The sequence below is a fragment of the Echeneis naucrates genome, chromosome 11, assembly GCF_900963305.1.
Source record: "Echeneis naucrates chromosome 11, fEcheNa1.1, whole genome shotgun sequence".
NCBI classification, from domain to species: domain Eukaryota; kingdom Metazoa; phylum Chordata; class Actinopteri; order Carangiformes; family Echeneidae; genus Echeneis; species Echeneis naucrates.
In genome coordinates, this window is record NC_042521.1 from 219,764 (window position 1) to 247,483 (window position 27,720).

Below are 27,720 nucleotides of genomic sequence, written 5' to 3' on the forward strand. Positions count from 1 at the left end.
GTTTGTATTCTGCAAAAACTAATAAAATCGTTTTAACTCCCCTTCCCGTCTTTGTTCTGTTCAGCAGATTATGACTGAAGCCAATGTCCTAAAGCTGGAGTCAAACTGTAATTACAGTTAAATTAGCTTTTAGAATAAGGTCACTTTGATTCATCATTAAACAACAAAGAAAAGGATCATTTTGTCCAGATGTTCATCTCTTTCCGTTGTCTTCATGTTTCACTTCTGAACTGTTTGCAGGTCAAAAGATGTTTTTTCAAAAGAATCTATCAAAAGTACTTTAATCTGATCAGGAAACATTTTATTGTTGACTGTGTGGACAGAATTTATTGTGAGGCTCCAGATTGAGACGGCTCATAGTGACGCATTCAAACAGCAGCATGAGGAATAAATAAAGAATACACAAATAAAACATGAACAGCAACTGAAAGGGGAAAAAAGGCACAGAACATAAAACTCAGTGATAAATAAACAACTCTCTAATAAATACATCACATTTGTTTCAATGACCTGAAGGAAATGACAGGAGCTTCAGTTCACAAAGAGAACCAGGAGACATCACTGACGTTGTGTTTATTTCTTCCACTTTCAGAGCCCTGCAGGGTTGACCTCTGCAGGACCTTCTGCTGATGGTCCAGGGACCCTTGGAGTCCTGAGGGGGTTCCTGGGGGGTCATCCTGCACTGACATGTTCACCTCTGTTATCAACACCTCGAACATCTGAGATGGGGATCTGGGGTCTAATCAGGGTCCATTTAGGTTCTTCATTGTGAACAAGTTGAGAACCACAGACTTCCTGAGGGTTCTCTGGGACCTTCTGGAGGACCACTAGAACCCCCTGAACCATCTGTAGATCCTCTTTAATGACCATTTAGGTCTTCCACCAACCTAAATGATCTTCAGAATCCCACCCACTTCTAAGACCACCTAAAACCTCAAATAGAACCTTCTGTAAATGTACTGACCTGACATGTTTGTGCAGGAACCTTCAGTCAGGTTACATCATCATCACATGATCAGTCTCCAGGCTCTCTCTGGTAACACATCTCTGTACAAAACAATGAATCCTGTCCACCCCATCCAGTAATGGAGTTAAACTCATCAGGACCAGAATCTGGTTTCTGTGGACACTGATTCAGATTTATGGACTGAGATCAACTGGTCTAACAGCTACAATCTTCTGACTTCATTCACACATGTCAGTAACTCTCTGTGTTTTTGGAAAACTGGTTAAGGAGCGAACACACAGGGGTCTAATCTGAACCAGGACCAGTCTCTGCAGACCTCGGCCCTGTTGGACTGTTGGTGTCAGAACAAGACTCTTATTTTTGGTGACTTTTCTGAAAACAAATATGTCCCTGATTTTTTTCCTGTTAAAAACTTCAGGCAGGATCAGAGGCAGACACGGCCTGAAGAGGCCTGTCCAGAGAGGCTGGTCCAGATTCTGGGGTTGGGAGAGGCAGGTCTGGGTTTGGGTCCAGTGAGGCACTCCAATGAGGCCAGCCTGGTCTCAGAGCAGCAGGTTGAGGTCGGCCAGCAGAGTGTCCACATCAGCGATGGGAGCTCTCCAGTAGTTAAAGGAGGAAAACTCGGAGAGCTCCACCTGCAGAGAGACACAGTTCACATCAGACCACCAGGTGGAACCTGATCCACATTGACAGGAGTGCAGGAGGCCAGCGGGCCAAAGCTCCACCTGCTGCCAGGAGAAGACAGCGAGTCTGAAGCAGAGATCAAACTGCTGCTGTGAACCTAGTCACCTTAAAGACACCTGGGGAGGACACAAGTCTTTGTTGGGGACAATTTTCAGGGTGCACTAATCAACATTTGGTGCTGCAGTAGATGTGTCATGTGAGTGAAGTGTGAGACTTTAGAGTCCAGACCCTGAACTTCTCACCTCCTCGTCCTCACTCCTCAGTTTGGACGTCTTGTCTTTTCCTTTGCTGCCATTAGCTGGACGACTGTCAATCAAGCCTAAATCTTCCAGCTCGGACAGATCGAGGGCTGGGATTGGCTGCCTCCAGAAGAGGAAGGAGTCGTATTGGCTGTTTGATTTCTCCATCATCTTGAACTCTGGAATCCAAAGAGGACACCACCATCAACATTATCGATTTTTGGTGCTTTATCATGTTTCTCCTTGCTGCTACATCTTTAAGTATAAATGTTGTTATAGTCTGTTGTTTTATTGTCATGTATTGTTACATTGTCCATATTCTTTCTACTCTATTTTATTAGATTTTATCTTACTGTTGCTCATTGCACAAATATAATACACATGATTGCAAATAGCACCCACACGCCCCTATCTCTAAATCCTTATCTGGCGTGGAAGGGTTTCACTGAGTTTTACTGTTCACAACAATAAATGTCTTGAATCTTGAATAATTGATACATCTGACAGATATTTCTTAAAAGAATTGATTTAATTGGAGGGTTAATGTCAAAAGTCACAAAATAGAAATTTTTTTATTAGTAAAACCAAATAATTCCTCTGTGTTTTCCTGTCGATCATTTCATTCATACCACATGAAGTCTGGACCATAGTCCGAGTCTGAACCGGGTTCCTCTAACATCAGTGCCCTGAAGCAGTTTCGGGTTATTTTAAAGCTTGTTTTGGTTTTATTTTTAGTCTCTGATGCCTCCACAGGCTGTTTACAGGCTGTTGTTTACACTCCCTCTATCGGACTCAGTCCTGATCTCAGAGTTAAATTAAAAGCTGTGATCCTTCAATCTGAGTCGTGTCCATGTAGAGAAACCTATTCACAGCTGAGCTGTTCTGACTCAGCCATTTATAGCGCTGTGGGCTCCAACGGGCCCTGAAGGCCTCCATCAGACAGATCAGCCTCACACCAGCTGATTGGAAAAAGATTTCAAATGTTTCATATTAAAGGCCATTTAATATTTCAATTTATCGTCTTATATTTTGTTTCTTTCAGGACCAGAGCTCATTGATCTGTCAAATCCAGAAACCAAAGTCTCGACGGACGGTCCAGGAGGGCGGGGCCTGTCTGAGGGCGGTGACTGCTTTGTTATGACGTCAGAAAGTTCCAGAATAGTCTGAGGGGCTCTTTTGTTTCCTCCTCAGTGATAATTATTCATTTTTTCTGTTTGTTAGTGTCATCTGTGACGTCATCACGGCATCTTATCATTAATACAATTTATATCCATTAATCTGACCCGGATTCTGAACCAGAGCGCGTCCTGGCCCGGATTCAGGTCCGGGTCAAGGAACCGTGTCAGATGCAGATTTTCCTAAAGTCTAAAACAGGATCCAGGACACACGGTCTTGGACCAGACCTGATCAACACACGCATTTTCATTGGACCCGGACCGCTTCGCATCACCGGGCGCGGCCCTGAAATCTCCGTTAAAATACGTCACTGATGTTTGTGGACGGGCGGCCTGTCGGTGATGGGCGGCTCCTTCATCCGGTTTCTAGCTCCAACGAATCCAGAATAATAATAAAAATAAATACTAATAAAAAAAAACAATAATAAATAAATAATAACAACAATAAGAAACTCTTTACGTATCTGATCAGTTCCCGTTAAACGTCATTGTTCCTCCGGTAATATCGCTAACCGAACAGCAGCTCAGGCCGGATCTTACCGGGTCTCGGTGGTCCTGGTCTCGGCTGCAGGTGCTGCCTCTGCTGCTGCTGCAGGTTTAAAGAGAACTGCACTTGTGCCAAGCCACCTAAACACACGCAGGACGCTTCCAGTTAGACATTTCAAAGTAAAAGTGAATTAAAAAGAAGATAATAAAAGTTTATTAAATCTGCTGTATTTTACTTTTGGTTTGTTTGAGTGTTAATCAGTAAATATTCTACATTTTTATCGATAAAAAAAACGATGCCAATAAATAACACCAATAAACTACATATAAGTGAACCTGAAAATAGAAATAAAACATATAATTTATTTTGAAATTAAGATTTTCGGTCTTCCTCCTGCTCACTCCGTGAACCTGATGGTCCTAACACACAAACACACACACAAAGAGTGACACCCATTGTTTGATTAAGGTCTTAATCAATAATCAGAACAGTTAAATAAATGATCCTCTGTTTTTACAGACTACTGTTTCAGTTAGTCCAGGTTGTGTTACATCAGTGTGTAGTTGTGTGTCCTTGTCATGTTGCAGCTTCATGATCAACACTGTGGATCAACACCCTGAGTCCCTGGACCCCCAGGTCAGGGACCAGACCCAGCTCCTGTCAGAATCAGGTTCTGGATGTGATCCTCGTCTGAGTCAGGAGGGGGCGCTGTCAGACTGAGGAACCTGAGGATCTTTATGGGGGGGGCTTCCTGTCTAGAGCCACACCTCAGAGAGAGAGAGAGAGAGAGAGGGAGAGAGAGACGTTGGCAGCAGCTGGAGCTGGTGGATGATCTCAGTCTGCAGTTTTCAGCCTCAGTCTGCTTCACTGCCGCCTGCTTCGTCTACGGTGAGTCTGCCATTCCTTCTCTCTAAAACCTGCTCACAGTCCAAATCCACATCTCAGGACACAGACCCAGGTCCAGCTGGCCCACCTCAGAGCTCACTGAGGCTGGGTCTAGGTCTGGGTTTGGTTCTGGATCTGGTCTTGACCTGAGACTTTTCTGTGAGAGAACATGATCAGAAAGAAACATGGAGGATTCAGACTTAATGTGACCTCAGACTTTAGGCCAGCTCCTGTGGACTCAATTCTGGCAAGTTTGTGAATTATTAAAAAACTGAAACAGATTCAGTTAGCTTAGCCAAACACAAAGAGATGAATCACAGTTCAATCATCAAAAAGTCAAATCAGTCTTCATTATAAAAATGTGTTCAATATGATCATTTCCATTAGCATTAGCCTCAGAGCTAACACAATGTTTGGCACTCATGTTTGAATTCCATTCTGACTGATTAAAGATGCTCATGTTAAATTTCCTGTTTTTCAACAGATTGTTGTTGCGCTAACAAAATTATGTGAAACTGACGTGCTCCATCAGTGTTTTCAGCTCCACACCAGAACATGCTAAAGAAAATGGAGCAAAACCTTTCTGTAGCTGAGAAAGTCTCGGGGGGGGGGGGCAGGAAACAGTGCTGCGTCTGTTCTCTGAGTGTTCAGGAGAATCATTTGACCATTACACAGCTGAGGGAAACTTCTAAATCTGGCATCAGTTGATCGATGGTTCAAATCCACAGCTACCCAGCCTGTAAAGTGTCAGTAATCAATAATCTGAAGGTTTCTGTTTCGGATCCAGTTTTTCTCACTGTGACTGCTTTCTCACATTAAAGGTCCTAAAACCTGATCCAGCTCAGTCCAGTCTGGCTCTGGATTGTTTCAGATCAATGCTGACCTGCAGCTGAAGGTTTTGCTCAGCTGGTTCTGGTTTTTATCTCAGAACAGATGGTTCAGATCCAGGTCCTGGTCTTGTCTGTTTGGGATCCCCCCGTAACTCTGGGGGATCGTGGTCTGGAGCTGTGAGCGTGTAAACGCTGTGGACTCTCAGGTCCTGGATTTTCCTGCAGAAGAGGAAATGATTCAGAGCAACGTCTGGCTTGTGGCTCCATGTGGACTCTGGACTCTGGACCTCATAGTGGATTTAACCTTCAGACTCCAGCAACACAAACAGGGAAACATGTTCACTTGCCAAACACACACACACACACACACTTTAACACAGGATGATGTCATTAAACACTTTGATCCTTGTCGGTGAAGATTGAACATCGGATTAATAACTTCTAAATAATCTATAATAATTAATCTGATCAGAGGAAACTAAACTCTGAACAGGAGCCAAGGGCAGAAGGATACATGGCTGTTTGTCTAGAAATAGTTCCTGCACATAACTTCTCCTAATCTAAACTAAGATAAACTAACAGTAGCTTAAAGAGATCAGCTGAGTTGGTCCAGTCAGACCTGGTCAGACCCGGTCCAGTATGAGGGGTTCTGGTCCAGGATTTCCATGTGGACTGAAACCACACTTCCTGGACTGGACTGTTGGACCAAAATGGAAAGTTTCTTCTTTAAAAAGAAAGGAGCTCTTTGTGGAGCCACTCTCTCTCTCACCCACTCAGACTGATGCTCTCTCTTTCTCTCTCTCTCTCTCTCTGACGTCCTGTCAGGTGTTTTATTTGATTGACAGGTGACAATCAGAGTGCAGAGCTCAGTTTGTCCTTCAGACGTTTATAAGTAAGGGTTTGTCTTCTTGGTCTATGGAAATGTGATGGAGTCTCAGTCTGAGCCCTGTGGGCCACCGTCCCACCATCTGTGCTGTGTTCATGGACACACACTGGAGCTGTTGTTGGGCGCGTCAGCTGATCAGGAATGCATTCCTGCTCTTTTCTCAGCTGATGAGTCTCTGACCTGGATCTAGACCTGAACCTGACTCTGGTCTTCTCATTGAGGTTTATACTATATATATATAAAACATATAAAATACCTGACAGGACGTCAGAGAGAGTGTTGGGTCTATATATATATAATATATATGTGTGTGTGTGTGTGTGTGTGTGTATACACACACTTATTGGGCCAACGTGTCCCAACACAGCAGGAAGTATTTTGTACTTTGTCCTCTGATTTGATGGATCCATTTTAGTTCCTAAAACCAACCTGTTGAGGCGAGGGGGTCCTCAGGTCCTCACACTGAGAGAAAGACCAACGTGCTTCGTTCTGCTCACACTGACATCATGGGAGAAATATTCTGACACACACAAACACACAGGAAGTGTGTCCTGGCTCAGCTGGCGGTCTGAATTCCTCTCCTCTGATAAGTTGATGTGGAGCAAGAAGCTGCAGGTCTGACATTCCTCCATTATCATGCTCCACATCTCCAGACCCCACGAAACACAAACCGTCCCCATTGTCCCCCGGAGGACACCAGGCTAGACCCTGGTCCAGATCCCGGTCTCTGGCGAAGGAGGAAGCTAAAGAAGAAGAAAAACAGACGCAGTGAAAACTGACAGAAACAACCAGAGCTCAGAGCTGCAGAGTCCGCTACAGTCCAGAAGAGTCCACTCCTTCATCAAAATCTGATCCAGGTTCCTCTACAAGTCCAGTCCTGAACGAGCTCCCGCCATATTTGGATTGGCTGGGAGTTAGGGGGTGGAGCTTCAGGGATTTGTGATGATGTCACAGAGATGGCATCCATGTTGTTTACAGTTTGAGAAGGAAACTGCTATTTCTGTTTCATCACATGAATCTGTGCCTCTGAGGGGCCAAAGGTCAGCTGTGTGTTGGTGACAGATCTACAGTTGATGTTGTGTGTTGTTGTTGTTGTTGCTGCTCTTTGTTTTTGACACCTCAACATCAGTTTGTTTCATTTGGAAACAACAAAAACACAAACTCTTTAATTTCAGCTTTACAAGCCTGAGTGTGTGTGTGTGTTTGTGGTACTTCCTGTGCTGTGTTTGGACCACACCCAGTGTTTAGTGTGTAGTGCTTAGGGTTTAGTGTTGGGTCAAACTTTTGTGTTGATGTCTTTGGTTCTCAGGCTGCTCTTTGTTTCTCTTTTTGTCTCTTTGTGGGGAAAATGTTGACTTTGAACAAGTGAAACTTTTTTTTTTTTTTTATGTGACCTCAGTTCTGGCAAAGTTGATTTCAGTTTGTGGGCCATTTAGTAGAGAAGATGATGAATGCATCTTTATAATGATGAATTTTGGTACATATGAGGACATGTTTATTAAATATGGACATTTATGAAAGCGAGTACATTTTTACAAACATGGGATGTTTTAAACTTTCATTTGGACAGTTTGGATGTTTTAACAAATCAAGACAATAATGATTAAAGAAATATTTAAAATATTAACTGTGTATTTTAGGAGAAAGAGACACTTGAATTTTTGAATGTAAACCTTTTTCTTATGATGATTTTACAGCATTGGTTTTACTTTTTAAAAGTAGAATTGGATTTTGTCTTTTAGATTACAGGATTTTTTTAGTTTTATTTATTTATTTGTTTGTTTGTTTTTTTTTTATAAATGTTACCCATTAATTTATTTTTCTGGTCCAACTAATCATTGTTTACTTTTATGTGCTTTTAAGGATCTTGGACTCAGGATCAAAATATTAAAGTATTACAGGAAAAAATAACGCAGAGTGTTGTGCATTTCAAAAGCTCACATATCAATCCCTAATAGATCAGAAATCATTTGCTTCTGTTGATGAGATGAAACAATATGAGGCTCTCATTCTGATGAAAACAGGAAGTTAAATTACTACAGACTGATGAACATCAGAGGAATTTAAATACAGAAAAGTCCAAAAAAAGGAAGACAACAACATCAAGCTCAATTAAACCAAACCCAGAAAAAGGAGGTAGAGAAATGCCTAACCTTACCTTTAATGAGTTTGTCTTCTGTCTCTGCAGATCAAACCTGAAGCTCAGTTTGGATTTTAGAGGACACGCTGAGGATTTGTTGGACAGTGGGACGGTTGGTGGACTTGAAGAGTTTTGGGATTCAGTTTTTTTCTCTGAGGACTTTTAACCTTTTCCGTGTCAGAATTTGTGGACTTTGTTTTTTTTTTCCTTATTTTACCTGAACTCTCCTTGAGTCCAGTTTTTTGGTCTCAGGTGGGTCAGCTTCAGGGTTTCAGTCCTTTGAGTGACATTGTTGGTGCAGTTTTTTGCCTGGATGCCCCAGGATTACCCCCAGGCTGCAGTTCCTCATCCGGCCTGCAGGGCAGCAGCAGATAGTGGCAGCTGGCAGCTGGACAGGCGAAGTGTTGGCATGAGTGACTTCTGGCATAAGATGGGCTGCTGCGTGGTGGCAAAACCACCGCCGGTGAGAAACACACACACACACACACTCACACATTTGATGAGGAGACGTCCTTACGGGGACGTCTGCCTGCTACAGAGGAAAACATCAACAGATGACCACAGGACAAAAAAGCCATGGTATATGAGAAACAACCATGTTCAGGGGACCGGCGTCCTTTAACTGACTGCTGGGCTCATAAAGCCTATTTCAGGGAGATTAAAGTGCATTTTTATTCATGTAATAAGCAGATTTACCTGAACTGAAACCCCACAGTGTCACATTAACCTGAACTGGAGTCTAATTTCATTACTGGGGACAAGAGTCCACATACACAGTTTAACTAACGAGCAGGTGGCCAAACTTCCTGTTTTCCTGTGAACTCTGACCTCCTTCAGGTCGACGCCCTTCTGTTTTTCTGCCGTCAGTCTCACTTCCTTTTTTTCACTTCATTTCACAAATAAGTAAATCTAAAACTAAAATAGTAGTTTGTGTTTGACTGATAACATCTTTAATCTGTGTTAGATACAATAAAGTAAAATTCCTGCTCATTTAAGATGTTTTGATTCAATGTCCTCAGAAATTCATCACAGTGTATTTGAAAAACGTTTATCACAGATTTAGCACTTTTCAACAGTTTGTCCCAAAAAACAAAACTCACCCCCCCAATCTGTATTTTTACGTTTCTGTTTGTTCTACTGTGGCACCGCAACAATATACTTCTAATGAGCACACACAGACACACACAGCCTGCAGAGTTTCCTTTGTGTTGCTTGGTGGGTTCTCAGAGGAACTCAGTGGACTTCTGTTATCTGACCGTTAAACTGATGGGACTTTTTGAAAAGTTTGAAAAATGTAAATCAGTGTCTCTTATTTCGAAATCCCAGCCTGTTCCTCTGCTCCAACTGATGACTCACTGATGATGATGACAATCATCGACTGTTGATCAACTCAGTCGTTGTCAGGAGTGACTCACGTTCCCTCCAGGCCTGGAAATCCTGGAAATTCAGTTTCCATGGAGAGGTCAGGGAGTCTGACGGGTTGACCTCTGACCTTTGGTGTGCTGTCTAACTGTTGCTGTGTTATTCTGTTGCCATGACAACAGGCCAGTGGTTGTGATTCAGCAACAGCTGCTTGGCCAGAGGAAGTCAACGTGATGAAACGGGTCACTGTGGTTTAACTGGTTCTGGTCCTGGTTTCTGTGAAAGGATCCAGCTGTGAGTCCCCTTCAGTCCTGCTGCTGTTACATCAGTCCTGAATAATCTGGTGAACTAATCCTCTTAAAGCGGATCAAATGCTTGGGATGTGTTCAGATTATCTGTGAGTTTTAATGAGCCATTCACTCACAGAAGGTCCCTGAAGGCAGCGTAGACATCTGTATGATCAGATGATGCAAAAATTGAGCAGCAGCTGAGTCACAAGGTCTCAGTTCTGACCTGTTGGACCCTGAACGCCTCGTCAGCACAGACCGTCACTGTCTGAGGCTTTTATTCTGAAAGGTGAAAGTATCACTGCTGATGTTTTCAGTCAAAGCTAATGCTGCTAATGCTAACAGCCCAGCTGCCAGACCTTGAAGTACACACTGTTGGTCCTGGTCTGTCAGGGGTCAGTCAGTAAACACAGCTCCTTCATGTCTGTTGTGTAGAAGAAGAAGAGGAGGAAGATCGACCGCAGTATGATCGGAGAGCCCACCAACTTCATCCACCTCACACACATCGGCTCCGGAGAGATGGCCGACGGTCTGCAGCCGGTGAGAACACAGATAACCAACAGATCGTAAACACGAAGTCACATTCTCAACATGCTGGTCTGTGTGTTTGTTGTTGTTTACAGTCGGGGTCAGTTCAGGAGCAGATGAGATCAAAAGGGCCCAGCAGGAACTTGTTATAGCTGGTAAACACACACACACACACACACACACACACACTCTGAAGTGGTCTCGGGTCTGACTCTGTGTATTTCTGGTTTTCCAGTCCAAAACCCCAGACTCTGAGACCCCGACTGGACCCTGGCCCGAGGCCTCCACTGTCCTGCTGAAGTGTTCCCTCTGGCTGGGGGGGCAGTACCCAGAATCCCTTTCAGTTCAGGATCCTCCCAAATGACAGAATGTCTGTATTTTAAGGAAGATAACTGGCTCCAGTGTTTAAAAATACATTTCCCAGAATTCACAGGGGAACTAAGAACTCTCTCATCCAGGAATCACTGAGGGTGACTTCATTCCCCATAATCCCTCATTCTACTCCTCCGTTGGTCCAAAGTGCCCCCTGTAGAGCTGCTCTGCTGGTTCTTCGGTGGACTTCATTTCCCAGGATGCTTCATTCTGCCCGGACTCTACAGCAGAGTGATTTAAGGATCTAGTTTGAGTAGACGGGAAAGTCCCACAAATCCCTGCTGCACTGGAGTGTGTGTGTGTGTGTGTGTGTGTGTGTGTGTGTGTGTGTGTGAGAGACGTCGTATGGTTTTAATCATCCACCAGTTAAATATAAAGGTTGATGTCACTGCGGAGTCTGAACACTTTGTTCAGAGGCTCCATTAGAAAATGTCATGTTTTAGTTTAGTCCAGTTTTTCATGTTGACTCTTCAGACTGAGGCGGGGGGGGCTTTATGGGGGGGCAATGAAAGTGTCATTGTGGGCTCAACAACAATTTCAACATTTTGGTAGAAACGCATTTTCTTTGTTTTTTCTGTATTTGAGGTAGTTTTAAATGTTCAGCTGTCTGGGCCTTCCTGACTTCAGTCTCCATTTTGCATCCCTGCTGTTTAAACACTAGCGGGTGCCGGGATGCTAAATAGTGCCAGTGTCCGTCAGTGTTGATGCTCAGGTTGGTGGTTTGGTTGAACTTCAGGATCCTCATGCTCAACCAAAATTTTAAATCCAGCACTTTCTAAAACACGAAGAGGAACTTCAGTCCAGGATTCTGTTTTAAGATGAAGGTCAAAGTCAAGAAGACAAAATGACCTCCAACCAAACTACACAAAGTGTTTGAAAGTAAGTCATTAATAGTCAGATTTTATTTATTTCTTTTTTCTCTTGGCGTGATGGTTTAGATGTTTCAAAGCTTTTTGTCTCTGTCTGAGTTTTGACCTTTGACTTCTGACCTGCACCGGAGTCTGATAAAAAAAATAACATATTTTATATAAACTGAGTTTCTACATTACTGGAAAGTTAAAATCTTCTGAGTCTTTTCTACAAATAACAAATCAACGCTGTTGATTGATTGTCAGTTCCTATCCATCACCGTAACGAACACACTTGGGGGGGGTTCACTTAGCTGTTGTCAGGACTATGCTGGGTGGTTGCTGTGGAAACCCCTGAGTCATGGTGTTCCGTCTCTGTGGCGACCGACTTCCTCCCCGCAGCTGAGAGGAAAAAACGTCTATTTAAGGAAAACCCTGATGCACGGTGTGTTCACTGGACTCCTCAGAGCGTGGGAGGATTCAGTCTTCCTCTTCCTCTGTCACTGCTGAACTCAGGTCATCAGTCTGAGGAGAAGTGACATCATGTATTACAACAACAGTGGAAAAGAAACTCCTGAGTCCTGAATCCCATCAGGTCCAGACTGTCACCTGGGTCGTTCTGTAACCTTTGACCTTTAACCTTTAACCCTCAGTGTTTTAAAGACTCTTAAAGACTCTCACCTCTGGAACTGGACGCACTGAACTGGGAGACTTGAAACCTGCAGCTCCGGGTCCAGACCTCAGTCCAGTTTGGAGGCTGACTGATTCTCAGAAACTCAGGATCAGTCACTAAACTCCAGCTCCTTTTGTGAATTCCTAACTGCAGTTGACTGAGAACATTTCCCCTCAGTTTTGCCTTCAGGCAGAAAATCAGGTCCATGTTTGTGTCCTGATGAAAACAAGTTTCTCATTATCCAGTTATTGTTTTGGGTTTTTTTTTCAAGATGTTGATTTTATTGAACTCTTCATGTTATTGTACAATCTCTCCTGAAAATGTTTTGTGCGATCAGAATTTGGACCACAAAGAGTTTCTGACTTCAGGTTTTGAGCATGTTAGAGGCGAGGACAGATGTGAAGTCGCACTTTTTCGTCATGTTTCAATGACGATCTGACAACAGGCCAGATCTGAGAAACCCTGATCCTGTTTACGTTTCTTTAAAGGTGACTAATGCTAATGGTTTTGTTAGCATTAATGTCAACAAGTGAAAATGATTTTGGACACAGAGACACATGTTGGGGCCGGACGTTAAAATGATCCTTTTTATTCAAACCACTTGTAAAACTTTATTAACCAGAACTTGTATCAATAAAGTTTTAATTTGGTTTTTCTGTTCAGAATTTTTGAGATGTCAGAAAGAAGCCTCGGGTTTCTTCCTGGTGATGTTTGGAGTCAATCAGTTTTTACTTCCGGTCTCAATCCTCTGATAACTTCAGCTAAAGCAAGATCAAAGTGAGATTTGTGGGACTTGTTGTGTTTCTGGTGTTTGTGTTGTGTTTGTTATGTAACGTCCTCCTCTGCAGAGACACAAATACCCATCCTCTTTTTTCCTCTTCTTATGTAATGTGTCTCATGGAGGCTCAATAAATCTGCTGTTTTCTCTGAACGCCTGCTCCTTTCTTCAGCGTTCAAAAATCAAACATTCAAAATGTTGAAGCTGCAGATGTTCGGTGTTAAAGTTCTGATACTGTGAGAATGTTTTACATCATTTTAGGATACATTGTGTGTCCTGACTCATAATGAGACGACGCCTTTTATTAACAGGGGGTCACCTTATTCACATGTTCAGTGTTTCCCGCCCACACTTCAACATGTTATTATGAGCAGCTGTGGACCGCAGAGCCGAATGTGTGTGAGTGTGTGTGTTGCCATGGAAACGTCAGAGCAGTTCAGAGGGGGAGGGAACAACACAAACGGAAAAACTGAAGACGTGGTTTCTGCTTTTAAACTGAGTGTGTGTGTGTTTATATTACTGTTGTTGTGGGGACGTACTGTGAGTGTTAAAAGTACTGTTTCTGTGATGTCCCCCTAAATGATGGAAACAGGAAGGTGGGTTTCTATTTTACAGTGTAAAGTGTCCATGAGACAGTCTGTCCAGGACGAGACAGTTGATGTCCTCATGTCAGCACATGCTAACGTTGCAGCTAACATGCTAACAGGGTGACTGAATGGAAAAAGTCCCTGTTTGATCGTAAAACTAAAACACTGGAGAAAAACCAACTACTAATGAGAACAATTCACATCCAGATAATCAACAAATTTTCAAAGGAAATAAACACAACAGCAATTAGCTGAATGTGTGTGTCTGTTATACAACATGACAATACTGGTTTGATGACGTGACTTCAGCTGAGCTGCATCACATGATGTAAAGTCATCCAACCACAAACCCACACAGACACACACCCAGTCAGTCCCATGACCCAGACCAGTTTCAGGTCCAGGATGTTATTGTTAGCCTAGCTTAGCTTCCTATGGTACCTAAACAAAAACTACACAAAATAGTGCAGTTAGTCCCCCACCCAATTTCAGAAGCCTGTAAACCTGGAGGTGAGGTCCAGGAATAACACACACACACACAGACTTGAGACTGTTCCTGTTTGTTGAGTTTCCTCAGCAGCGACCTCACTTCCTTCCTGTCAGGCTCCATTTCCTGAGCAGCCACTGGGTTTATACACACAGACACACACGGCCGGTTTCCTGTGCTAAGTAAAGGGACTTACTGTTCCCGCTCACACTTAATAAATGTTGCCCCAGGTAAACACACCTGAGAAAGGGAGAGAGAGAGGCCAGTCATCACCTGGTCTGTGTGTGTGTGTCATAATAACAGTATTCATCGTCTGTTCTTCAGCTTTTGTGTCTCACCTTCATCATGAACGAGCCAATCGGCTTTCATCTTTCAATAATACAGTCATATGCAATCACGTCTCCATGGAAAGAAAACTTTACTCCTGAATTCACCTAAATCAAATCAAATCAAATCAGATTTATTTGTGCAGCACCAAATCATATCAAAGTTACATCAAGGCACTTTACATGAAGAGCAAACTTAAAAATGATTTAAAGAGACCCAACAGATCCCCGATGAGCAGGAAAACTTCCTTTAAGAGGCAGAAACCTCGAGCAGACAGACAGAGAGAGATTGAGCCACAAATGGTGGAGTGGGGAGTGGTTTGGTCTCATGTCTGAATGATGACAGAATGGAGGTTTATTTTTACATTCCTTAAAAAGGAGCAAGATTATTGTTGATTATTGATACTGTTGTTGTCTGTGTGGTTGTTGTTGCCGCTCTGTTGGATCTCCTCTCTGCTTAGCTGACCGTTCAACAGATCAACTTCCTGTTTCAACTGCTCAGGTTCTGGTCATACCTGGAAACAACACAAACGATGTCAGAGGAAGTCAATACGTGGCCTCCACCTTCAGATCCAAATGGACACCAGCTGGGCTCATCTGCTTTTACCCAGAAGTCTTAGAGGCAAGCACTCACTGTCTGACGCAGTCTGGGATCTGCACATGCTCAGTAGGAACGGACTGTGACAGATCCTGAAGGCTGTTGATGAACTGGAGCTTCCTGCTGAACTTAGTGCTGAAGAAGCGGAGGAGGAAGGTTTATCCGTTTTTAACAAAGGTCTGAGAGTTGTTTTAGTGTGGTTTCATTTAGTTACCTGGTTTAGTTAGTCCCACAACCCAGCAGCAGTGCGAGCATGTGCAGAACTCACCTGATGAAGGGTTTGATGATGGTGATCAGGGCCTTGATGTACCAGGTGGGATGGACCACATAAAACCCCTTCAGGTTCTTCCTCAGTCTGACAAACACAGAGCAGACATTCAGTCTGGTCCAGACCAGGAGGAGGTCTAAGACCACAAGCTTCCACACAGGACTGGACCTGCCCCGTAGGAAGACCACATTACAGGTTACGGGTTTCCTCAGGAGTCTGATGCCCCCTGGTGGACTTAGTGACACAAACAAGCCCAACACAGGACATAAACAAAGATGATGACATCGCTCTGTCTGACTGGTGTCTGATTGGTCATACCTCCTGTGGATGGTGGTGTAACACTCTCTGAGCCAACTGATTCCTGGGAGTTTTTCCTTTTGACCTCCAGCACAAAAATAAATGATCACGTAGTTTTCTGAGACCATGAGGTCCAGTGTCCCCACAACATACCTGTGGACAGACAGGTAGACACAGAGACAGACAGCGTCAGTATTTTCACTGTTAGAAAGTTGCTGTTAGCATATAGCAGCTTCCCAGAGCAGCTAACATGGATTTATTTTAGATAAACAGTAAAATGACGTTAAGACCTTTAAATAGTTTTCACTGATGTTTGTGTGACACCACATTCCATGTCCACCATGACAGTGGACATTTTGTCCTCAGGTGTTTTACCTGAACAGGTTGTCCATCACATACTGGTAATTGTCCAGACTGTTCTCTGGCAGGTAACAGGAGGAGAACACAATGATGTCATTCAGACTGTCTCCATAGTAACCTGACAGATGCAGAGGGGGAGGAGCCAAAGGTGAGGATGAGACCAGGTAAAGCAGCACACAGGTGAGTCCACCTGCAGTGGGCCCTACCTCCATGGGACAGAACCCGGAGAAATGGCTCCAGGACACTCATGTTGACCTGGGTCTCCTGGGGTGGCTCAACTGTGGAGAAACAGCGCCACCTGGTACCCTGACCGTCCACCATGTCCTCCTGCCCCAGGGATCCTAGTCCGGTCTGACAGTCAGACTTGGACCTGGGACCAGCTGGTCTGCATCGGATGGACGCCACCCCAAGACGCCGCAGGTCGTCTGCCAAATGAGTCAATGTTTATGTGTGAACTGTGCCGCCGGCCATTTGACCTCGGACCTCTTACCTTCCAGGTCCAAGTCGTAGATGGGGAAGAGCAGCGATTCACTGTCAGAGGGTGTTTCCATGGCGTCCAGGTCAAAGTCAAGGCCTGTGTCTTCGTCATCATCATCAGGGGAGGGGGAGAGGAAGGCCGAGGGGAAGTCATCTGAGACCGCCGACTCACTGCGACCTGAGAACCAGCAACACAAGCTGAACCTGACAAACTTGTACCACCCAATCAGGACGGACAACAGAGAAGTCAGCTCCGCCCCCTCACCACTCCTCAGACCAATATGTGACATCAACTCCGTGATGCTTCCTGGTTCTTTATTCGTCTGTTACCTAAAGACAAACTGAGTGTTGGCGCCGCCAGAACTTTCTTCTTTGTTGGTTGTGACAGATCCAGATTGGTGGGAGGATCTGAGACAGGAATCAGGACTTTCAGTCACATTATCCACTTTATCATAAAGATTATTTTATATTTATCATCAGAACAACTAATTTGATTCATCAGATGAAAAATATTTTATTTTTTATTTATATTCAGAATAAAATTTTAATGACTTATTTTCATCTTATAATTTCTTTATCCTATTCTATTCTAGTTTTTTTCATTTAGATGTGTTATAAATTCAACCACTTCACTGTATATTTTAAATTGTACATGTTAGGTTTACAATTGATCTTAATTTGGGACCAAATGACTAAAACATTTTCTATAACTGTGTGTTCATTATTTTTCATGTTGGAAATATTCTGGCTGTACCTGGTCTGTCTCCATTCAGATTCGAATCGACCTCATCTGCTCCTAACAACAAGAAGAGACGATGTCAGACAGGAAGAAGAAGAAGAGGAGGAGGATGAAGAGAAGATACCTGAGTGGAAATCAAACTCTTGTTCAACACTGCCTACTGAGAGACAAAGACAGGGCATGATGAGGTCGCAGGCTTCAGCCTGAAGAAGATGATGATGATAATGATGATGAGTTCTCACCTTCCTCAGAGGTTTCTCCCTCCAACTTGCCTCGATCTTAAAAACAAAGAGATTGGAGGTGAAACAACAGAAACTCCCTGGCACTTAGACTCGTTTAATTCCTGTCACCTGTTGACTCACCTGTTATGGCAGCACTGTTACCTTTCCCCAGCTCACCTGTACCCTCTGAGGACGAAGATAAGAAATATTCAGATATGGAAATCAAACAAAATCAAGGTCAGAGCAGAAGACTTTCAGTTTAATGGTGTTGGCTCAGTTAGCTGCAGCTAACAGCCAATAACAGCTGTGATTGATCATTGATCAGGACATGATGAAGACAGACCTGATTCATCATCAGATGGAGCAGCAGGTTTTGTATTGGTGGCTGAAGCATCATTCGCCATTGCTGTAGTTGTAGTTGTATCATTATTAGCAATATTAGCTATGTTAGCTGTATTAGCTCTATTATCTGTAATAACTGTGTTAGAAGTGTTAGCTGTGTCAGCTGTCTTAGCATTGTTAGCAGTGTCAGCTATGTTAGCTGTGTTAAACGTGCTAGCTATGTCAGCTGTCTTAGCAGTGTTAGCAGTGTCAGCTGTGTTAGCTGTGCTAGCTGTCTTAGCAGTGTTAGCAGTGTCAGCTGTGCTAGCTGTGTCAGCTGTCTTAGCAGTGTTAGCAGTGTCAGTTATGTTAGCTGTGCTAGCTGTCTTAGCAGTGTTAGCAGTGTCAGCAGTGTCAGCTGTCTTAGCAGTGTTAGCAGTGTCAGCTGTGTTAGCTGTGCTAGCTGTCTTAGCAGTGTTAGCAGTGTCAGCTGTGCTAGCTGTGTTATCAGTGTTAGCGGTCATGCTGACGGAGCTGTGGATGCTCTCTGTGTCTTCAGGTGTTTCCAGTCTGTTCACAGAAAGATGGATGTTAATGAACTTCGGGGAATCATTTTCTTCATTTTTGTGAACTCGTACTTTTAGATAAACACTTAAAAGTCAAATTCAGTCCTTCTTTTTTCATCCATCCTCCAAGTTAAATAAATAGGAGCGTCTGATGAGCCTTGATGCTGACGGCAAAAATGGAAGAGAAGTAAAGCAGCAATACAGCTGTTGAACGGCTAACATTAGCAGTTAGCTCAGACAGAGCTGCTGCAAGTCTGTAAACTGAGTGGTGGGCAGGACTACAAATGTGACCTGACCTCTAGAGTTAAAATCTAGTGATGGAACTTTGACCTGGGGGCTTGGTCCTCTTGTTCTTCCTCTCTGGACTCCATGTTCTTCCTGCTCCTATGAAGATTCAGAACATGATGGAAGTTTGAATGGCTACAGACTAAAGCTAAAGTTTCAGTCAGTGAACACAACTGAACGTTCCTCAGACTCTGACACTCCGGTCAGCCAGAACATTCAGACCACCTGATCCTGACCCTCCTCTCGACCTCTGAAGCTGAGCTGTGGGAATTGAAGATGTTAGCAGCAGATCCTTAAAGTCCCATAAATTGCGAGTTGGATCCTCCATGGATCTGGACTTGTTGGTCCATCTCAGATTTGGGGCCAAGTCAACACCCTGAACTGTTCCACAAACCTCCTGAATGTTGTTCAGTGGCAGGACAGGGAGCCTGATCCTGCTGGAAGAGACCACTGACATCAGAGAATACTGTCTATGACCACCGATCTGTGCTACGTGTCAAAGTAACATTCACATGATTGAATGGCCTGAATGTCCAAAGCATCACCGTGTCAGCACCAGCTGGTCTCCTTCCCTATGTGGGCAAGGAGAGCTGTTCATATACAGATTTAGTCTTTTGTGACAAAAACCATTTCCCCCTCAGGGATCATTCAGATTCTGGTTCTGATTCTGATAATCCACCCTCAGAACCTGAATGAACTTCATCAGTTTGAGCTACGCAGCCTCTGCTGGATCAGACCACCAGTGACCCTCGACCTTTGACCCTGTGGTCCAGTGGTCCTTTTCATTTTGCCAGGTTACGTCCCCTACAGAGCAGGAAGATCCCACCTACGAACAGGTATCTGTGGTAACCAGGTAATCACCTCCCTGTGGTCATAATGTTATGGCTGATCATTGTTTATAACAGATCATGTGACTCCAGTCGAACAGGAAACTCTTTAGTCTCAAACTTTCTGTTCAATGAAGCTGAAAATAAAACACTGAACTTTCAGACAAACTAAAGAATCAGTCTGAGACGTCCAAAAGGACAGCCTGTCCTCAACCTTCTGAGGACAAACGCTTCCCACCTCACTTTGTCAGAGTCAAACCAACCGGCTGAAGGAAACTTTATTTACACAGCACTTATGTCAGAGACAGCCAGACGGGAAGGAAACAGTCCAACAACAAAACTGAAGACAAATATGACATTAAAAGAAAATACAGACTTACAGCAGCGTCACAGGAGAGACAGTCCTTCTGCAGCAGCTGGGGGACGAGAGACAGGTGAGACGGCCTCAGGACAAACAGCCAGATCACCAAACAAACTGGTGCTGCACACCTGGAGACGCACCTGATGACATCACCACAGCTTTTATCAGTTTATGGGTGGACTCTGGATCCTCAGCTGTCTGTCTGTCTCTCCCTGTCCTGTCTGTCTCTACCTGCCCGGTCTGTCTCTTCCTGCCCGGTCTGTCTCTTCCTGTTCTTTCTCCTACCTGCCCTGTCTGTCTCGTGCTTTCAGACATGACAGCAGAAATGTGGCGTGTTACTGGTGCAAGTACCCGCCCTGTTACCATGACAACCATGACTGTACAGGGGGATCGGTTCCATACAAGTTCTCACCTGCTCAAGTTAATGCTTTTGTTCAAGGAGGTCAAAGTTCACACTTTCAGCACAGACGTGTTTTGTAACGTTCTTCATTGGTGAAAAATCACAACAAGGATTTCTGAGGCTTTAAACTCGACTGCAATGCATCCTGGGAATTGTATTCAGATTAGAAAACAGTGTTTGTGAATCAGTTGAACCGATGTATAAAGAAAACAACCAATTGAACTGATGCGAACCAGAAGAGTCCAGGACTTTAAGCACAATGTGGACTCTGGATGTAGTCAGCTGAGGAACAGGGTCTGAAATCTGCCCTGATGCCCTCAATTTCTAGAGTGAAGCTTTTAGCCACTGGAGGGCGACAGAGAAACCCAATCCCACACCCAGACCATTAGATGTCAACCCGGTCCACAGAGCAGTCCACACCGCCTCCTCGATCCATGTCTGTTAATTTATCAGATATTAAGATCCACATAGTTACCCTGAATGCACCGGGGGCTTTACCATTTCCTCCAGATCTCCAGAACTCCACAGGGTCCTTCAGGGTCCATGGACCTTCAGACTCCACAAGGTCCCCCATGGTCCATGGATCAGACTCCACAGGGCCCTTCAGGGTCCATGGATCAGACTCCACAGGGTCCATAGACCTTCAGGACCCTTCAGGATCCATAGATCTTCAGGACCCTTCAGGGTCCATGGATCAGACTCCACAGGGTCCATAGACCTTCAGGACCCTTCAGGATCCATAGATCTTCAGGACCCTTCAGGGTCCATGGATCAGACTCCACAGGGTCCATAGACCTTCAGGACCCTTCAGGGTCCATGGATCAGACCACAGGGTCCATAGACCTTCAGGACCCTTCAGGATCCATAGATCTTCAGGACCCTTCAGGGTCCATAGACCTTCAGGACCCTTCAGGGTCCATGGATCAGACTCCACAGGGTCCATAGACCTTCAGGACCCTTCAGGGTCCGTGGATCAGACCACAGGGTCCATAGATCTTCAGGACCCTTCAGGGTCCATGGATCAGACTCCACAGGGTCCTTCAGGGTCCACAGACTTTTAGGCTGAAGGGGACCATCAGGTCCAGAGTCCAGTTCAGACTTATCTCCACCAACCACAACCAGAACCGACTGCTCAGTTCAACAATCCAACAACTGGATTGAACCGGACCTGAAGAAGAGCCGGTGCTTCAAACGCGTTCATTAAAACTACACCGGAAATGACCCGAACCGAAAACAAAAAACAGAAACATCAAACACATTATTTTCCTCCATAATCCCAAAAAGGGTTAGGGTTAGGGTTGTGTCTGTTTGTGTCTCTAATCTGTCTGACTGTGTGTTTGTTTTGCGTTAAAGCCAACCCGGGGCTAACGGCTAACAGTTTCTGAAGTTGAGCGGATGTGACGTCACGGTGGCCTGTTCGTGTCTGGCGGTGGGCGGGGCTTGGGAGGAGAGACGAATGTAAACAGCTAACACGCCCGTTATCCCCGTTGGCACCGAAAGCACCGAACACTCCGTCACACCGGACCGGAACCACGACCTGAGCCAGATCATTGAGGGGACCTGGGCCAGATCAGCACCGGGTCCCAGGCGGACCGGACTCGGTCTCTGCGGATCGACAGGAACTTGGGTGAGTTAGCTCGAAGCGCTAGCTGGTTAGCTCGGGGGCAGAGAGCAGGTTCAGCTCCCGGTCCGGAGACAGGGAGTCCAACGACCCTAACCCTGTCCCCGCGGACTAATCCCGACCACAGGTCCCCCCTGCACCAGGATTCTGCGGCTGGAGGACCAGATCCGTCTCCGGGAATCAGGGGCCCTGGACCAGAATCTCTGTAACAACTTCAGTCCCAGAAAAGACCCGAAGCTTCACTTCAGGTCCTGAATCGGATCACGATCAGGAGGAGGATCCGGTTTTCAGGCTTTTGAGTGACTCTGAATCTTTTTCACAACATTCATGTTGTTTTCAGAGAACTTGTGACTGTAGTGATGTCACAGTGATGTCATCGGAGTCCAGCTGGGAGCTGACTCAGATATTTACCTTCTGTTCAGTAATACCTGACCAGTCATTCTCTGAAGCCCCTCCCCCTGTGTGACGTCAGCTGGTGGTCTGGTGTTTTTAATCGTTTGTTCCACTTGTCTGTTTGTCCACAGGTGTGACAGGAAGCCAACAGACATTACCAACGTCACGTCTGAAGCCGCTGGTGGCGGGCTCATCGGCGTCCCCTCGTCGCCATGTTGAAGCTGCTCTGTCAGTCCTTTATCTGGGGTTAGACGTCTCTCATGACGACCTCAGCTCCCGATCTGTGACGTAGCGGGCCTCGTTTCTCCGGCACCGCCCAGTCTGGTCAGCTGACGATGGCCGAGTCCAGCTCGCAGCCGGTGATGGCAGATCAGCTGGTCGATCCCACCCTCACAGAAAGTGTCTCCAAAGAACTGATAGTAACCATAGCGACAGAGGAGCCGGCCCGGATGCAGACATTGGACCTGAGAGACAACGTCCTGAGCAGCAACGGGGACGCTGACAGTCCACTACCTGGTAAAGACCTGAAGGAGGAGGTCACGCCCACACCAGCAGAGTCCTCAATGGCCTCGTCTGAAAATGGTATTGTAACCATGGTAACCACAGTCACCACAGAAGAAGAAGATGTGTCAACCCTACTCAGACACACGGAAACCTTCGGGGGACAGAACAGAGCGGGAGACCCAGGTGAGGCCCAGACCTGGTCCAGACTAAACTGTCTGTGGCTGCAGGATGTTTTAGTGTCTCATAGAGGTGGAGCCTCACTAAAGGGCCCGTTGACAGCAAGTAACAGGTTTTATAAAGGGGGCAGGACTAGAGGTCTGGATCTGATGGGGTGATATGGTCCCAAGTCCCAAGTCAGAGCTGGTTCACATTCAAGAAATGGAGGGGAACAGGAGACGCCTTTGTTGCTCTGAGAAGTGATTGGCTGTTGACCAGAGAGTGGCCAGTATCTGGACACAAAGAGGACAGAAAGTCATTGAGAGTTCTCTGGTGTCTTCAGGATGTCAGAGCACTCTGGTCTCTCATCTGTCCCTGGTCCTGTGTCTGCAGGTCTGGATCTGGACCTGGAGGACAGCTTGTCCATGGTGACAGGTGGAGGCTCGGAGGACCAGCAGGAGTCCACAGACTCTGCGTCTCTGTCCATACCCAGTCTGGAGCTGTCAGATGGGTTCATGGTCACAGGAAGCTCCCTGGATGTGGAGGACGGTCTGTCCTCCACATGCTCTGCTCCAGGCTGCTCCCAGTCCACAAGGGTCCCCGGTCTGAAGGATCAGGACTCACCAGGACCTGCAGGTGAGCCTGATCCCACTTTGTAACAGCGAGGATGATGATGCAGATGTCTCAGCTGTGTTCAATCAATCAATTTATTTATAAAGCACAATTTTAAATAAACACAAAGGTTACCAAAGTGCTTTACATTAACATAAACTAAAAACACAGAATACTAAAGGTAAAAACACAATAAAAATGAGTAAATAAAAGATAAATGTGTTAATGGACACAGTGACACTATGGTCCTCTTGTCCACGGGGGGCACTGCTGCTGCAGATGCTCCTCTTCCTCCTGCCTCCTCCTCTTCCTCAGGTCCGGCTGCCGAGTCCAGACCAGCTGTCCCAGTCTATTACCTGGTGAAGTGGATCAGCTGGAAGGAGAAGAAGACACCCATCATCACTCAGAGCGAGAACGGACCCTGTCCACTGCTCGCCATCATGAACACGCTGTTCCTGCGCTGGAAGGTGTTACACACACACACACACACATACACACACACTGAGTCATCAGGGGCAGAATTTTCTAGATTATCTTCCAAACCCACATGACTGACTGTGTGTGTGTCTCCAGGCAAAGCTTCCTGCTCAGACTGAAGTTGTCACCACTGAGGAACTGATGGCTCACCTGGGTGAGATGTTGTTGTTTACCTGTTCAAGTGCTGTCAAGGGGACAGAGCTGTCAGCTTGTGTTTGTGTGTGTCTTTGTGTAGGAGAGTGTGTGCTGTCGGTCACACCTAGAGAGAAAACTGATGGGATGGAGCTGAATTTCCAACAGGTACACAAACACACACACACACTCTAACACATTAAAAACCAGGTTATTTAAGATTAAGTTCAAACAAGAGATGTCTTCGTGAATCAGCTCACTGCTGTGTGTGTGTGTGTGTGTGTGAGTGTAGAACATGAGTGATGCCATGGCCGTCCTCCCAAAGTTGTCCACAGGTCTGGACGTGAACGTCCGTTTCACCGGCGTGTCGGACTTTGAGTACACGCCTGAATGCATCGTGTTCGACCTGCTCGACATCCCACTGTACCATGGCTGGCTGCTGGATCCTCAGGTACACTGTTGAAGTCTGAGAGGGACACACAGCCTGCAGAGCCCCACTGTCACACTGAAGTGTGTGTGTGTGTGTGTGTGTGTGTGTAGAGTCCAGAGATGGCAGCTGCTGTGGGGAAACTGAGTTATAATCAGCTGGTGGAGAAAATCATTGACTACAAACACTCAGCTGACAGCAGCCGAGTCAGTGAAGGTAACACAAAGGCACTGACTGTACATTGATGAATCATGTTTGGGAATCAAGAGTACTCACTCTGTTGTGTATCTCTTTGTGTGTCTGTGTGTGTTTGCGGTTCAGGTCTGTTAGCAGAGCAGTTTCTTGAGTCCACAGCGACTCAGTTGTCGTATCACGGATTGTGTGAACTCAACACAACAGTTAAAGAGGGAGAGATTTCTGTTTTCTTCAGGAACAACCACTTCAGCACCATGATCAAACACAAGGTACATACACAAACAGATAAACACAGACACACACGCCTGTCAGTGTTGTTAAAGCTTTTTGTCCTTCAGGGTTACCTGTACCTGCTGGTCACAGATCAGGGCTTCCTGCAGGAGGACAGTTTAATCTGGGAGTCTCTTCATAACGTTGAGGGAGATGGAAACTTCTGTGACTCCGACTTCAGACTGTGTCATCAGAGAGCGCCGCCCACTGCCACCCTGCCCCCCTCCACCCAGGACCAGCAGAGACAGATCGACCAGGTGAGACAGGGACGGACTGGGGGGGGGGGCAGCAGAGACAGACCCTCTGAGCACTGTCCATCTGTCTCGTTGTAAGGACTACCTGGTTGCCGTGTCCCTGCAGCAGCAGGACGGGGCCCCGGGGCCCCTCAGTGACCTGGAGTTGGCCCGCCAGCTTCAACAGGAGGAATATCAGCAACGGCAGCAACAGGGACCAGGACAGGCGGGACAACAGGCGGGACAACAGGTGGGACAGCAGAGGAAAACAGGAGACATCTGTCCTCCTACAGCTTGTATTAGTCATGTGATCAGGCCACTGCACAAATATATTTTAGACTGTAATTGGGGCCACAATTAATCTTTCCTGTTGCCAGAGGTCAGAGGTCAGGCAGACGCTCCTGAAGAATTTACCCAGAATCCTCCAGTTTTCATCCAGTTACTTAATGCACTGTTGTTTTCCTGTTTGCAGGTCAGAGGTCAGGGGTCACAGCAAGCCAGGAGGAGAGACAAAGACTCAGACTGTGTCCTCCTTTAGATTCTTCATCATCCTCATCTGTAAAACACACACAGACACACAAATGCACATGCAGATACACACAGACATACACACAGTCAGCTCGATGCCAAACCCCAGTGCTTTGTCTGCCAGGAGATGTTTAATAAAGTTTATTCAAATGACCTAATCAGTTATTAATCAGCTGTTTGTCATTAATCAGTTTAAATATTTATCCGTGGTTCAGAGGTCAAAGGTTAAATGTGTGATTATTGATTAACTGTCAAAGATGTTTGTCTCAGCTGATCGGAGGATGTGGGGTCTCTACGGTTCATCGTCTGGGAACATGATTGTTTTTCTTCCATTCGTGAAGAAAATCAGTTTAGTAAAGTTTTTTCAGGGGACGGTGGCTCTTGTATCCAGAGTAATGGGCATCAAACAGCATTCCCTTCAGCGTCAAGTTTTCAATTCAGATGGTTTTCTCTGCTGAGTTTTGATTAAAATGAAGAAGCTGATACTGAATTTTAACTGAATTAAAATAAATGACTTGTACAATAAAGTTTGAATAAACAAAAAGTTTTACGTCACTTTTCCTTTTTGCTCTTTTAAAATTTGATTTGTTTGATTTGATTTGAAATGTAAAATTACTTTTTACTTTTTCTAGAAAAATATTTGGGCTATAAATTTGTTTTGCAACAAAATGAAAAACTTTTCTTTTTAATTTGATTTGAAATAAACCTGATTCTGAGTTTTGAGGGAAATTTCTGCTCTCCATGAAATACAGTTTTCATAATTAAAGAATAAACATCATTTTTATTATCGTGTTAATATGTAATTTTCATTGATCCAGACCTGGGACCAGGTTTTACAGAGTCTGAAGTTAGCGCCGCTGCCTTTGGCTCGATGTGGAGCTTTTTTCAGCTCTTTAGCATCATTAACATCTCCCATTAAATCAACACCATGTTGCTGCTTCCATCTTAACAGGCTTTAATGGGTTTTGTGTTAAAATCAAAATGAAGAACAAAAGATAAGTTTCTCTCGTGATAAATGCACTTAAAGATTCTGATGAAGAAGAAACAAGGCAATGAAGGTTTTTAGTGTCAGGGACAAGTTTCATCAGACTGAAACGTGGTTCTCTCTGGACTCAGCAGACCAATCCAGAAAAACTTCAATTTTTTTTTTTTTTTAAAACCACATATTTACACTCACTTGTTTTGAGTCAAAAAGTGACATTTAGCATCATATATGTGTCCGAATAATTAGAAAACATTTTGGTCTGTCCATTGAAGAGGACGACAGTCAGAGCTGAACCTGGTCTAAGGTCTGAAAAAAGCACTTCTGAGGTCAGAACCTGAACAGCCCATCCTGTTGCATTGATAACATTCAGAATTCGCTTCATTCACACAAACATTTTCACAAGAGAAGAACCAAGACCAGAGTTTTGCTATTTAAGTTGCATTTCAGGTAAACTTCAGTCATGACTGCATTGGGGTTGCGTATAACGTAGCTAGGCTAACGGTTAGCAGAGGATAACAACAATAACACATCTGTGCTTCTTCAATAGTGGTCAGAACACAAAGAACAGCTGTACAGATGTTAATAATAATATTAATGTTAACAACAGCGACGCAACATCGGCTTCATTCCAGCAGCTTGTTATGCTAATACTAACTTGTGTTGCTTGTGGCTGATCCATAAACCTTCAGAAAAATTAAGAGATACGGAAAACTGTGACGATAGACAAGAAATCAGTCTGACGAGAATTAAAGTTTGTGAATGAGCTAAAGTCCATAAGAATGAAAACAAACTTTTAAGTCTGAAATGTGAAATTAGCGTTATGAGCTAGTGACCAGCATTCTGAACATTTTTTATTTGAAAATGAACGTTTAAATAAACATTCCGTCATTTACATTAATTTGCAAATAGAAGAAAAACAGGCTACA

The 27,720-nt window shown here is 44.8% G+C and overlaps 4 protein-coding genes across 13 annotated transcripts; 2 read left to right on the top strand and 2 right to left on the bottom strand.

Moving 5' to 3' along the window:
- Positions 1-290: 290 nt before the first annotated feature.
- mllt11 (MLLT11 transcription factor 7 cofactor) lies at positions 291-7,061 on the bottom strand. Of its 2 annotated transcripts, XM_029514964.1 has the most exons (5): positions 6,583-7,061; positions 5,321-5,486; positions 3,606-4,594; positions 1,894-2,069; positions 291-1,602 (listed from the first exon to the last, which is right to left on the bottom strand). In XM_029514964.1, the coding sequence occupies exons 4-5, from the start codon at positions 2,059-2,061 to the stop codon at positions 1,510-1,512; spliced, it is 261 nt and encodes an 86-aa protein (XP_029370824.1). In that variant the 5' UTR covers positions 2,062-2,069; positions 3,606-4,594; positions 5,321-5,486; positions 6,583-7,061; the 3' UTR covers positions 291-1,509. The 2 variants fall into 2 exon arrangements, with proteins under 2 accessions (XP_029370824.1, XP_029370825.1); XM_029514965.1 differs by lacking the exon at positions 5,321-5,486.
- Positions 4,327-13,294, top strand: cdc42se1 (CDC42 small effector 1). Its single transcript, XM_029514963.1, has 5 exons — positions 4,327-4,440; positions 8,342-8,756; positions 10,378-10,482; positions 10,566-10,625; positions 10,706-13,294. Exons 2-4 carry the CDS (start codon positions 8,607-8,609, stop codon positions 10,620-10,622), a joined length of 312 nt encoding a protein of 103 aa, XP_029370823.1. The 5' UTR covers positions 4,327-4,440; positions 8,342-8,606; the 3' UTR covers positions 10,623-10,625; positions 10,706-13,294.
- Positions 13,295-14,618: 1,324 nt separating this feature from the next.
- LOC115050937 (BCL2/adenovirus E1B 19 kDa protein-interacting protein 2-like) lies at positions 14,619-20,215 on the bottom strand. Of its 7 annotated transcripts, none has more exons than XM_029514100.1 (15): positions 20,002-20,215; positions 19,881-19,916; positions 18,719-18,772; positions 17,845-18,392; positions 17,643-17,687; positions 17,523-17,558; positions 17,296-17,337; positions 16,872-16,949; positions 16,555-16,719; positions 16,271-16,489; positions 16,080-16,182; positions 15,726-15,857; positions 15,408-15,494; positions 15,176-15,274; positions 14,619-15,056 (listed from the first exon to the last, which is right to left on the bottom strand). In XM_029514100.1, the coding sequence occupies exons 3-15, from the start codon at positions 18,757-18,759 to the stop codon at positions 15,032-15,034; spliced, it is 1,620 nt and encodes a 539-aa protein (XP_029369960.1). In that variant the 5' UTR covers positions 18,760-18,772; positions 19,881-19,916; positions 20,002-20,215; the 3' UTR covers positions 14,619-15,031. The 7 variants fall into 7 exon arrangements, with proteins under 7 accessions (XP_029369960.1, XP_029369959.1, XP_029369962.1 ...); XM_029514099.1 differs by having other exon boundaries at positions 18,719-19,107; XM_029514102.1 differs by lacking the exon at positions 18,719-18,772.
- A 1,472-nt stretch (positions 20,216-21,687) lies between these two features.
- mindy1 (MINDY lysine 48 deubiquitinase 1) lies at positions 21,688-25,962 on the top strand. 3 transcript variants are annotated; one of them, XM_029514095.1, is made up of 12 exons: positions 21,688-21,888; positions 22,407-22,962; positions 23,329-23,575; positions 23,783-24,014; positions 24,121-24,178; positions 24,260-24,324; positions 24,449-24,607; positions 24,697-24,799; positions 24,905-25,047; positions 25,117-25,305; positions 25,382-25,531; positions 25,754-25,962. In XM_029514095.1, exons 2-12 carry the CDS (start codon positions 22,611-22,613, stop codon positions 25,817-25,819), a joined length of 1,764 nt encoding a protein of 587 aa, XP_029369955.1. In that variant the 5' UTR covers positions 21,688-21,888; positions 22,407-22,610; the 3' UTR covers positions 25,820-25,962. The 3 variants fall into 3 exon arrangements, with proteins under 3 accessions (XP_029369955.1, XP_029369953.1, XP_029369954.1); XM_029514093.1 differs by having other exon boundaries at positions 21,692-21,888; positions 23,329-23,571; positions 23,827-24,014; positions 24,121-24,324; XM_029514094.1 differs by having other exon boundaries at positions 21,692-21,888; positions 23,329-23,571; positions 23,863-24,014; positions 24,121-24,324.
- Positions 25,963-27,720: the final 1,758 nt, after the last annotated feature.